We start from the raw sequence: 13,190 nt of genomic DNA, 5'->3' as shown, positions 1-13,190 counted from the left end.
GAAGAGTACTCTGGACACATAAAGTATTTTGGTTCTTAAGAGTTGTGTTACATTGATTGCTACCATTGGGAGTATGAAAAAAGACTTAAGTTATGTACTATTTTTTCCCCTAATACCTTCACATATTAATGGCATGAATACTTTCAGGGTAAGGATTTCTCACTGTTTGAAAACATTTCTTAAGGGTCTGCCTGCCCCCCCCCCCCCCACTTTGGAGTTAGAAAAAGCAGAAGTTTAAACTAACTATATTTAACTGGCAAAGCCTATATTTAGAGGCTGAAATTGAGTAATTCTTTAATACACAACAGATTCTTATTCCATTCCATAGCAGGATAAATTTTGTTGCCATGAACAACAGAAGCCCAGAACAAATATTAGGATTTATGATTTGTTATGTGTTCACAAATTGTAGGTTTAAAAAAACTGCAACTGCATATAGTGAAGTTAACTGTAGTTTTAAGTCCCCAAACATCAGTGTTAGCATTGGTATAAAAAATTGCATATTGATTTCTAGATAATGCTATAGATTATGAAATCCTTAACAAGATATCACAATATGAGAAATGTGTATAACTTGTGTTGATCCATAATAGTGAAATATGAAAAAAATTGTATTCTCTGAGGATATACATTTAACAACTGCAAAAGTAAACTACTTTTTTTTTATACATTTGCAATAACTTTCTTAGTTGAGGGGCCTTAACAATGAAATGAGACCCCTGTGCATAGCAAAGTAGGGAAAATAGATTTTGGAGGGCTCAATTATCCAATTATCTAGACTGACAATACATACTGATCAAATTTGTTAGAAAAATACAGTAATTGAAGAGGAATGTATGTGATTTTTAAGAGAGAAAATATTAAATGCAAAGGTTACTACCTAATGAGAATTACTGCTTTTACAAACCAATCTCATAAAATTTTACACAACTTCTACGTATATAAAAAAATTAAGGTCCAATTTGCTTTTAACTTTCACAGTTTGTATGTTTTATTTTGTTCTGAAATAATCAACATTGATACTTACATCATGTCTGTTTTTAATTCTCAGAAGTGGTGTAAGCAAAGCATTTTTGGATTCATGTTGAGCAAACTCCCTCATAAGCCAAAACTGAAAAATCAAAGTACTGTAAAAGAATAAACAATCCAAAAAACAGAGCATGGGGAAATGACCATAAAGTTCAAATCTAACATGTAGCAGTGGACCAGATTTGTGTGATTGATCAATGTATAATGGGAGATACTTCTTTTCTCATTGTATATCAAGACTTAAAGATTGTTTAAAAGACTTTAAAGCCTTAAAGATTGTTAAAGATTGGGAAGGATCTTTTTTTTTTTTTCAATGTTTATTCATTTATTTATTTTGAGAGGAAGAGAGAGAGAGAGAGAGAGAGAGAGAGAGAGAGAGAGAGACAGAGACTGAGTAGGGGTGGGGTGGAGAGAAAAGGAGAGAAAATCCCAAGCAGGCTCCACACTGTCAGCACAGAGCCTGACTCGGGGCTTGATCTCACAAACCATGAGATCATGACCTGAGCTGAAATCAAGAGTCAGATGCTTAGCCAACTGAGTCACCCAGGCGTCTCTAAGATTGGGAAGGATCCTAAAGATCGTCTAATATAATCTTATTTTACAGATGAGGAAAGTAAGGCTTGGAAAAGTTAAGTGACTTCCTCATAAATGTGAGTTAGTTAAGAATTAAGGCAAGTCTGGAATCCTGGCCCACCAAAGACCCTCACAGATGTTGTTGGGATAGTCAAATTATTAGAGCCATCTGATTTAGTTTTCCCAGGGCCTAAATAGTCTATAAAGTTAGATGATCTTGATATATTTCAATTCCTAGTCTGAATTTCTTTGGTCTTAGCTCTCTAGTTTTAGATTCTGCAGTATCATTGTATTTTTTCCTGGAGGCTAACACAATTTGATTTATTCATTAAGAAAAGAAATAGACATTTAATTAATTAAATATACATTCAAGTTAGTTAGTATATAGTGCAACAATGATTTCAGTAGATTCTAGTGATTCATCCCCTATATATAACACCCAGTGCTCATCCCAACAAGTGTCTTCCTTAATGCCCCTTACCCATTTAGCCCATCTCCCCTCCCACAACCCCTCCAGCAACCAACCCTCTGTTTGTTTGCTATATTTAAGAGTCTCTTGTGTTTTGTCCCCCTGCGTTTTTATGTTATTTTTGCTTCCCTTTCCTTATGTTCATCTGTTTTGTATCTTCCCTTCAAGCCCTCGCTTCATCCACACTGGCCTCTTTGCTGCCTCTCACACATTCTAGGCATGGTCCTACTGTAGGGCTTTTGCACTAGCTATTCCTTCTGTTTGGAATGCTCTTTCTTCTCTGAGAGCTGGATGGTTAACTCCTTCACTTTCAAGTATTTGCTCAAATGTCAGTTTCTTAATTGTGCATACTGTGACTATGCTAATATTGCAACCTAATCTCTATTCCTCTACTCCCAATCCCTCTTACCCTACTCAGCTTTACATTTTTCCATAGGATTTATCATATTTTAACATATAATTTATTTAGTTATACTTATTGCGTGTCTCTCCAGTTGGAATTTGAATGGCACAAAGGCAGGGATCCTTGTTCAGTTTTGTTCATTGATGTATCCCAGTGGCTGGAAGAAAAACTATGCATTAAATGAGTAAATGCACCATTTGAACTGTGTGTCTTCTATATCCCCCAATTATTCTTGAATTAAAAAAAAAAAGAAAAACTTAGCTTTATGAAAAGGGATCAGATACATAGGCAGAGTGAGTGTCCACAATCTGAAGTAAGTTATGAAGAGCATTGAGTTTTAAATAATGGGTATAAAATAATTATGTCACAAGATTGTTGTGATCATTTTTTAAATGATACACACGGAAACAGTCAAAAGCCATGAATTAAGGGAATTCCCAGATCATTGGCCTATATAAAATAAGGGCCTCAAAGACAGGGTACAAGTTGTTATAAACCCTTAGAAGCTACTTTATCCACTTCTTCTGTGACATCATTTCTTTGAAGATTCCCTTTTCTTCTAAGTTTGAAAAGGTTAGCGTTAAACATTGAGAATAGGGAAAAAGCTCTGTAAATGTTTATAAATTTCGGCAAAAATTACTTTGCATTCATTTTTAACAGGGAATATTGAAATCACAGTCACCGATGATGATTTGTAAACTTAGAATGGAGAGGATTGAAAATTGTATTTACATTGGGCTGTTAAATGCCTGCTTGACTTGAGACTTGAATTTTGCCCCTACTACCCATTTTGAAAAATGTAGTTTGTTTTCAAGTATGTAATAGTTTAGTAAATTTACATATCTGAACATTCAGCACAGAAGCTAGTTTTCCTTCCCTCCCATTTGTTTTTGTAAGGGTACAAGTAAGTTCTGTACGAAAAAAACACAAAATAAAAACAAAAACGTGGATTCATGATGTATTATCCACTTAATCCCTGGTACTATTTCTTTTCTCTGAAATACTAGGAACTGATTGAGAAGACAGATATTATTGCATGGTATGTATCCCAATAGGCCAAGCACTGTAGGGAGTGCCAACTTAGCAAGGTGGGACATCCTGGAAGCTGACAGAACACCAAAAAAATCAATGTCCAGAATGATGACTGAATGAGGTGGTTCAGGTCTCTGGAGAGTTAGCCTGTGAAGCTCAATGATAACCTTTCACGTTATCTTTATGATTACTGTGACTTATCCTCTCATTCTTTACTCTGCTTGCTTCTTTTTCTAAAAAATGTTTGAGAGAGAGAGAAAATGCACGTGAGTGGGGGAGGGGTAGAGAGAGAGGGAGACAGAATCCCAAGCAGGCTCTGCTCAACAAGTGCAGAACCCAATGCAGGGCTTGATCTCACAAACTGTGAGTGAGATCATGACCTGAGCTGAAATCAAGAGTCAGATGCTTAACTGACTGAAATGCCCAGGATCCCCTATTTGCTTCTACTCCTGATCCTAAACCTGGAATAGGGAAAGAGGAAGATTTTTATCAGTGGCACTGGAAAATGACAAAGTAACACAGGTTGACTTCAGTTAACACAAAAAGCATAATCAACTTCAAAGGAAGAGTTAAAGTACTAGCTATATAGAATATCAATATTATCCTAGGTGTAATCTTTATGCATAGGACAGTCCTGTGTATCACATAGCTGGGTCCTTGTGCAATGAATGCTTCTCTGTAATGCTACCTGTCACTTATTTGCATAAGAAAGACTTCAGTTGCTTTCGTAGTAATTTGTTACAAAAAATGGGCAAATCAGATAAGTTTGTATTTCCATTTTGAAAAGTTAACAATGGTCAAAACATTAAGGCCAAGTAAATATCCAGTAAAGTTCTTATCTCTAGAAGCAGATTACAAGATCTAGTACCACACCCTTACTTTAGATGACGGAAACGCCAGTTACATGTAGATCATTTTCATTTTGGTTATTATGCCAGCTCTTTTCATTGTTCTGTTTATTGATTTATGTTTTTCTCACAGTTTGTGCCACTGTTTATCTTAGAACTAAAGAATCTGGGAAAGGATTCAAGTCTTTTGACTGTGTAGTTTTTGTAAACCTGAAGTTTCCTAGATTTGAGTATACAGAAATAAGCTGGGATCTGGTACACTCATTAATACGAAGCTTTAGGTTTATGTCATACATGTACATGTTGTATTTGTATGTGGAAATACAAATATGTATAAATTTTTATGGTTTTCCATATGGGTATAATTCTTTCTTCCCAATTGTAATATAAATAGTAAATGATTTTTCTTTAAAGTAAATCATTTGTTGACACCCCCTCAAACACACTCCAGAGGTCAAGAACTATCATCAGTTTACCCTGTGAAATTGATTTTTGAACATTTACTTGAAATAATGTAGCAGCCTATTAGACTTCATTACTTGGAAAGTATTTCCAGGTCTATTTGTAAAGCTAGCTTTTCCCCTCTCCCCCGCTAAAGAGTTCAATCGAAATAAAAACGGAGAGTAGTTTCCCCTCCCACAAGAAAGACACTGCCAGAAATAAATATGGTCTGTGTTACTTATTCTTCATTCTCTGTTAGTGTTTTGGGAATATTAATCATATATTAATGTTCTAATACAATTTTTTGGCATTATATATACATTAGCTATATTCTATATAATAAACTATTCTTTTTATGCCTTACAAATGTTAGCCACTAGAAAAAAATTGCTGTAATTTAAGAATTGGTACTGTTTCTGTGAGTAAAGTATTAATTAACAAAGCCTTCTTCTTTACAAAGGTATCTCTGGGTTACCCTTCCAGCAGTTTCAGGGGAACCCTGGTATAAGTAAAAACGACCCCTGATTAGTCACCAGCCTCTGGACTGGGAGGAGTATGGATGTGCCATACATACCTAACTGGAAGCCACAGCTTTGGGTTTCACTAAGTGAAGTGTGTTCTTTGTTACTGGGTATATCCCCCTTCATGAAAGCTATGTTCATGGGATGGCTTAAGTCTGAGGCAGTGTGGTTCTGACAGCATCTGTGTGCTCTCGCTGCCTGATACCCAACCTGTCCATTGTAGGGCTGGAGAATGGTCCTTGAATTCCTCCTCTGAAGAGATGTGCCTGAAAGCTCTCCTTCTGACGTGCTGAATTCTTGTCCTGCATCCGTCTGCAGAGCTAGATTCTGTCAGACTTTGGCCCGTTGAGTGTTGCAAACTAGTTTGTTCTGAAGCCAAGAGCACTGCTGCTGGTTGAGCAGAAGGGGCAGTGCACTCTCATAAGTGTTTCATGTGAAAGCATAATAACAACTACTCATTCTTCCTTTGTTTTTCAGAAATGTGTTACGGACGAGTGTTTCTTTTTTGAACGATTGGAATCTAATAACTACAATACTTATCGGTCAAGGAAATACTCCAGCTGGTATGTGGCACTGAAACGAACTGGGCAGTATAAACTTGGACCCAAAACAGGACCTGGGCAGAAAGCTATACTTTTTCTTCCAATGTCTGCTAAGAGCTGATCTTAATAGCAGCATCTGATCTCATTTCATATGAAAGAAGATGTTTTAGAAATTTGTTAGTGAAAGAAAAAAATGTACAGCTAGCTGCTCAGTTTGGATAAATGGTCAGATAACCTTTTATCTAATACTAAATATTTAACCATTGCCTTAGTAAAGAAAAGCAATAAAAGTTCCTAGAAAAAGTATAGACTTCCACCTTTTATATAGCATTTCCCTTTATCCAGTGAAGCTTATTTAGAGCTACACTCTTTGTCATACATTTGCTTCATTTGGAAAGAGGCTTTTAAAAACAAATTTTCTTCATGGAAATTATACAAAATTGGGAAATTAAAGTCAGGTATTAGTTAACCCCAAATGTCCACCACTTCATATAATATGGTACACATTATCCTACACGTACAATTTACTTAACATTTTTAAAAACACAAATATGGATTTAATCCATTCCTATCATAGTTCTATAATTCTCTGGCAGTTCCTTATGATACAGTTTATAGAACAAGCCTGTGTAAACTGCTGGAAGTTCTTCCACGGTGAAATCAATCTTGTCAAACCCTTCTCTGTACCCGTAGAGAAGCAGCCTAGCAACTCTGCTGGTGATGGGAGTTGTGTTTTCAGTCTTGACCAGGTCATGGAGATCCATCCACTCACACCTTAAGCATTCACGCTGGCAAAAATTTATGGTGAATGAATATGGCTTTAAGCGACAGATGATATACATATCTGACTTCCCAAAAGCTCCGGGATTGGTGTGCTGTTGCCGAATGCTCAGAAGGGACCTGAATTCTGATTTTATACCAGTCTCTTCAAAAACTTCTCGAACTGCTGTGTCTCCTATATAAAAGAAAGATGTACAAATCAGTAAGGATCACATTTTTAGAATTTTAATCATCACAGTTTTCAGATAAAGTAACGTTATCTAAAGGTTGAAAAGCAAAACTTCATCCTAAGAAAGGATTCAACATAAACTTGCCTTCTGGACATCCTGAAATACCAAAGTATTTTCTTACCACTGTATATCTAAGAAGCTTTTGAAATATTGAGTATTTCTTTGGCTATTTGTAGGCTTACCCACCTGTATATTTTTGGAGTCACATTTTTAATCTCTTCCTGCTCTTTCCCAGAAGTTGAAAACCTAGTTTCCTGCAGTTAATATTCCAATATGTTTCTTCATTATTATCCTGTTCCTGCTCATCCATCAAAACTACCTAAATTTATACATATTAGGATTGAGAAAATGTGATCCATTCTTCCTTACAAAAGTCTGTAGAGCTGCAGAATGTATTGAATGGAGAAATGTTCAAAGCTTTCCTGGTGATCTTGGGTGGGACTGTCAAGCCTCTGAAGTCATAGAACAGATTCATTTATAACCATTTTGTTATGTTCTTGTCAGTGGAATCCCATTATGGTCATTTGGGGCATTTCCTTTGTTTCTTGAGATTCCAAAGAACTTGGATTCATTCCTCCGACACCAACAAGCTGCAGTCATTTTATCAGAAGTGTTCAAGAAACTTGCAATTTACAGAATTTTGTAATAGCACAACAAGGATTTCACATTTATAAGGCTGATTTTTTCAATATTATGCAAATTTTTAGGGCAAAATGTTTATTGTCAACATTTTTGTGGTTGCTTTTTCTAAATCTCCAGATGAACCCCCTAAATGGGCTTTCTGTAATTTTGTGATGACCTGTCACGGACTCCCAAAGTGTTTTATGAAAAACCCTTTAAAAAGCTGCCTTCTTTGCCCAGTTTGCTGGGAAGCTTCCTAATTTCACAACTGCCAGAGCCACAGATTTTTCCTCAAAGACCCTTCTATTTCCTTGTTTGCTGTAAAGAAAATTTTATTTACCTTCTCAGTCTTACTGGTGAAGAATAGGTAAGGAAGAGGAAGTCAAGGAAAAATGTCTCAATTTCCACATAACTCTAATTAAAGACTGGCTTAAGAATTTCCTACATATGCTTTTTTTTTTTTAAATCCTAAGAAACCGCTCTGGAAATATTCATGGGAAGAGCAAAGGGTCCGAAAATATAAGACATTGGTCTGTGATTTTGAATTACATGCTGACTTCCCCTTCCCTTGAGATTTGCCATAGTTTAAACATGGTTAGAAATTACTATTTAAAACTAAAACACAAAAGAAGAATTTGTGTTAATAAAAGGAAAACCTAATGAGAAAAAGAATTTTCAGCCTGGCATGTAATACATGTTTGCTACTAAATTTGTTAAACTGCTGCACTAGTCTAAAACTTTACATGTCATTTGCTGATTTCACTTAACTATTGTTTAAATGTTTATTTTTATTCCTTAAACACTTTGAAAAATAACTATCGGAGTCCTGTTAAACTCTTAGTACCACCAATTAAGAGTTTGGCATTTCGTTTGGAGTCTAGCCTTTTTATGTGTCATGGAAGCACAGGACAGACTTGTGAGTGAATGAATATACCCTACTCAGCAGTCACCTTAGCAGCTGACTGAAAATCAGCACTGCCCTGGGTAGTTTGATCAGTTTAACTTCAATCAAGATATCATTGACTAGACTAAAAAATGAATGGGTAGATAAGTGCTTTTGCACTTATGAGGTATGAGTAACTTCTTCCACCTCAACGTGGAAATCTTTACCCCAAGGCTTTCACCATGAATTTAAAAACTTGTAAATTTATTTAACTGCTTTATTCTGTTTTACCTTTATTTTAATGTACTGTAAGCTGAACTGATATAACATTTACTGTTCTATATGTTTAACAAACATAGGAAAAACCAAGGGGGTTTTGTTTTTATGTTTGCTGACTGAGATGTTTAAATATGTCCTAGTGTTTTGTTTAGTTACAAGACAGTGAAGAGGAGTTTATTTTGTTATTTCTATTTTGTAATATTTAACAATAGGATTAGGTTGGAAAAAAATAATAGGAAAAATAGGGCAGAATGTGGGTTTTCCTACTGTTTCCCTCTGATTCTGGTGCACTGATGAGCTCTGATCAGAACCTGCTACTTTATAGCCCATGCAGGGGATTCTCTTCCTGTCACTGGTAAATGGTACTTTTTTTAGAAAGGCAAATTCTCCATTTTTAACCTTGTAGATCCTTTTGTACTATTAGGGTATCATATTGAAGCCTGAGGATTGCATTCTATTTTGTATATGCCCCCCCCCCCCTTAATTTTTTTAAGCACTGTGGACAAGAAAGCTTCATTTACTTAGTAGTATTATAGAATTAAGGATTCCAAAACAAATATGTTTCCCATGTGTTTCCCAGTTAACTAGTGTTTACTACTTAAGAGCTATATTTGTGATGGCTGTATTCTACTATATTACATACTTTCCTAAATACAGAATTTAAAGAAAATAATTTTAATAATTATTGGGTGATTTGGCTTCATCCTTTAGAATATTGTGTTAAAAGACAGAAATGCTCTGATATAAGTCATGGTCTTTCAGAACTCTGTTGTCAGTTATTATTTCTAGCTGCTTTCAGGATTTTATTATTTCTAAGGCAAAGCTTTAATTTATAATACGCCTAGACAATATGAATGCCAGTTGCTGCTTCTAATTCCACATGGTTGAGGCATATATATGTTGTCTAAATAGGTGGGTTGTTGTGACAACCACAAATATTTAAATTCAGAATTCACTACTTTTTTCCTTTTTTTTTTTAAACCTGGACTTAAAGAGTTCTGGAGTATACTTAAACCTAAAATTATGCATGCTTGGAAATGTTTATTCATTTGCATTTAAATAGAAGTAAAAATTCAGGATCCATAAAAACTCAAAAGTCCATTCATTTGGGAAGACAAGACTCAAAAGATGAAACTAACAAACTTCCTGTGGCCTGATTTTTGCCCAGTATGGACTGGGTAAAGTTGTAAAACAAATTTAACTAGCTCACACACAATGTCACAGATCACATAAGGATAGTATGAAATAAGTAGGTGTTCCAAAGTAAATGGTCCTTTCTTTCAGCATTTGCATCACTCCACAATCTTTTATTTCAAAAGAAGACCTAAACAACAGAATTTACGCAGAAGGTCCCTGAAGTACCTAAAAACCAAAATCTGCAATGGATAGATCTCAGTGTGGTAAATTTATTTCTGGTTTGTTAGGAATTGTCTATGTACTGTGTATGGGGCATTTTAATCTGTAACATTAAAAAAAATCAAGTTTCAAGTATATACACATCAAGTATATACAAATATTGAAAGATAATTTAGGAAGTTGCCTTTATATATAAATGTTGGTTAAATAGTGAACATGCACATGGAAAAAGCAATCATGGAGAAATAATACTGGTATCAAATGAGTCATCCATTGATTTATTATGATAGAGACTGCGTTTGACTCAGTGGTTAAGGAATATGTAGGAAAACTCCATATTTACTCTTTCTACTCTTTACTGTAAAATCAGTAACATGGAAAGTTCTTAGCTTATTTCACATTGCCTGGTTTTAAATACTGATCTCTGTAAGTTGTTTTAGTTTAGTTGTTTTAGAGAGCTATCTCTCTTTTGAGACCTTCTCATAGGAGAGTTTTGGCTTCCTTACTATTTAAAATAAATAGTCAAAATTATTATAAAGAGGAGAATTAAGTCAGTAGTGCTCTATAAGTGACTTTTAAATGGACCTCAAAATAAGTATTACTTATAAAGTTAGTATGCATGGTTGTGTGGTGAAATGGTCAAGAATTTGTGTTTTCTTACAGTTTAATTCCAGGAAAAGTATTAGTCCTATCCAAAATAACCCTAAATGCTAAACTTTACCAGTGTATATGAAAAGCTTTTTATTTTCAAACAAATTAATCTAGAAGCAATCCTAAACAGAACAGGTGGTATGCTCCTAAAGTATTTTTTATACTAATGGAATAAGTTGTAATATTACAAGTTTTGCTGCTAATTTTATATTAGCCCCGAAGTAACCTCTGAAATTTCTCAGAAAATTTAAAATCTTATTTTCAGCTACAGAGCTAAAAAGTAAACACAGAAATTTCCTAAATTTTTTCAAGCAATTAAAAATATGTAAGGTACACACCGATATCTTCTCCAGGCTCTGACAGGCCTCCTGGGAGCTTCCACATATTTTTCAACTGCAATATAAAATCAGAAAATAAAGTTAACATAGCTTCAATCACTAACCCGCACATGGAGACTCGACAAAAATTGGTCAAGGGATTGAGAATTTATTTTTTGGTAATAACATGCAAATTTCTTTCATCTTCCTTCTTCACTCCTCCCTTTCTTTTTCTTGGGGGGAAACTGGTGACTTTTGAAATCTTTTCCTACCTTTTTATCTAGGAAATAGAAGTGGTTTTGTTTGGTTAATGTGATAAATTCTGTATGAATGAAACAGTGGAGGGAAACATCTACTGAATTTGTGTAATTTTTAAAATTTTGCTGCTAGTTAATTATTAACAAATAGAGGAATCTTACAGATGCTGCTATAAATAAGTAGAAAGTACAGTATAAGTTTAATAACTAAAATATACTATTTTTAATTTTCACATTTATTTTCTGTGTTGTGTGTCTAATCAGATTTCTCTTGTCTCTGTGTTAATGATTGTATGTACAAATGTAATTGCTTTTCATGGGTAGCATGAATAAATCTGATTAGTTTAAGTTTGTGCTGTTTGTGTGTATACCATTTCATTTTTGGGGGGGAAGGAAGGGCAAGTGGGAAGATCTGAGAATGAGGATACATATGGAAAAAATTGATTACAAATATGAAATGGCATGGGACCATATTCTTATGGCTGACACAATTATTTTTTGTTCTATACATCCAACAGCATGATAAAAGGTGTTGAGCTTGGAGCCAGTACACTTTATGATCTTCATTCATAAAATAAGTTTATGGACCTTTTACTGGTGTGCTTTTTGACCCACTCATTTCCTGGATGAGTGCTTCATAAAGAATGTGTCATTTCCCAACTGTGCTACATTGGAGACCAGTGGCATGGTTCCCAGAGTTTCCACAGACTGTTGATTATGTGGGTACAGAATTTAGGCTTTCCACCCTTCCGTGTCTGGCTCAGACTTGAGATTAATTTATAAAGCATATTTTATTAATGTAGAAATATATCTCTGGTATAGATCTATATTAAGACAGTCTTTCAGATTTTGTTCTGAAATGGTTCCAGAAGCTATAGAAACCATGCAGTTTTTTTCCTGATAGGATGTTAGATTTTATATCTAACACCATAAATGCTCTTTTTTTTTTTTTTTAATTTTTTTTCAACGTTTATTTATTTTTGGGACAGAGAGAGACAGAGCATGAACGGGGGAGGGGCAGAGAGAGAGGGAGACACAGAATCGGAAACAGGCTCCAGGCTCTGAGCCATCAGCCCAGAGCCTGACGCGGGGCTCGAACTCATGGACTGCGAGATCGTGACCTGGCTGAAGTCGGACGCTTAACCGACTGCGCCACCCAGGCGCCCCCATAAATGCTATTTCTAACAAAAGAAATGTTATAATGGTAGGGCAGAAAATACTCCCCAAAATAATAAAAGAGCTTTTAAAATTTTACCTAGATTTGACTATAAATAATTGGAGATTATTAATTAAATTATAAACTTATTAGGAGAAAAATGTTACATATAAGGATTGAAAACAGCTTACACTAGGAGAAAAATGTTAGATGTAAGGATTGAAAACAGCTTACACAAATCTGATTTTGATTATTTCATAGAACTTAGGTATAAAAAGAATATATTTTTGTGGCAGTATGTGATCTTTTTTGGCACCACTTAGGTTTAAAGAGATTATCTGAAAAAAGCTTTCTTGTCCCCTGCAAGACAACTTACAGAGCTCAGTATTTAAAACCAGGCAATGTGAAATAAGGTAAGAACTTTCCATGTTACTGATTTTACAGTAAAGAGTAGAAAGAGTAAATATGGAGTTTTCCTACATATTCCTTAACCACTGAGTCAAACGCAGTCTCTATCATAATAAATCAATGGATGACTCATGTGATACCAGTATTATTTCTCCATGATTGCTTTTTCCATGTGCATGTTCACTATTCTTTTTCACTATTATTCTTTTTCACTATTATTCATGTTCACTATTATTCTTTTACATGTAGCTGTCATTTTTCCAGCACTACTTCTTGAAGAGACTATCTTTCCCCATTGTATATTCTTGCCTCCTTTGTCATAAATTAATTGGCCATATAATTTCGGGTTAATTAAAAAACATATTCCCATTAATGGGCTTAGCAATATAAATAA

The 13,190-nt window shown here is 34.8% G+C and overlaps 2 protein-coding genes across 4 annotated transcripts in view; one reads left to right on the top strand and one right to left on the bottom strand.

Annotated features, from left to right (window-relative positions):
* Positions 1 to 11,585, top strand: part of FGF2 (fibroblast growth factor 2) — a 64,409-nt gene extending 52,824 nt beyond the window's left edge. The window contains exon 3 of the mRNA XM_015074594.3: positions 5,794 to 11,585. Coding sequence (XP_014930080.2) covers positions 5,794 to 5,979 — 186 coding nt within the window. The 3' untranslated portion in view covers positions 5,980 to 11,585. The remainder of the gene's footprint in view (positions 1 to 5,793) is intronic.
* Positions 6,165 to 13,190, bottom strand: part of NUDT6 (nudix hydrolase 6) — a 40,422-nt gene continuing 33,396 nt past the window's right edge. For all 3 annotated transcript variants that reach the window (XM_015074612.3, XM_053216990.1, XM_053216991.1), the window contains 2 exons: positions 10,997 to 11,051; positions 6,165 to 6,813 (listed from right to left, as the gene is read on the bottom strand). In XM_015074612.3, the coding sequence (XP_014930098.1) occupies positions 6,416 to 6,813; positions 10,997 to 11,051 (453 nt within the window). In that variant the 3' untranslated portion in view covers positions 6,165 to 6,415. The remainder of the gene's footprint in view (positions 6,814 to 10,996; positions 11,052 to 13,190) is intronic.

Source organism: Acinonyx jubatus, chromosome B1, assembly GCF_027475565.1.
Source record: "Acinonyx jubatus isolate Ajub_Pintada_27869175 chromosome B1, VMU_Ajub_asm_v1.0, whole genome shotgun sequence".
In the NCBI taxonomy this organism is placed as follows: domain Eukaryota; kingdom Metazoa; phylum Chordata; class Mammalia; order Carnivora; family Felidae; genus Acinonyx; species Acinonyx jubatus.
This window is presented reverse-complemented; position numbering and strand designations above follow the sequence as displayed.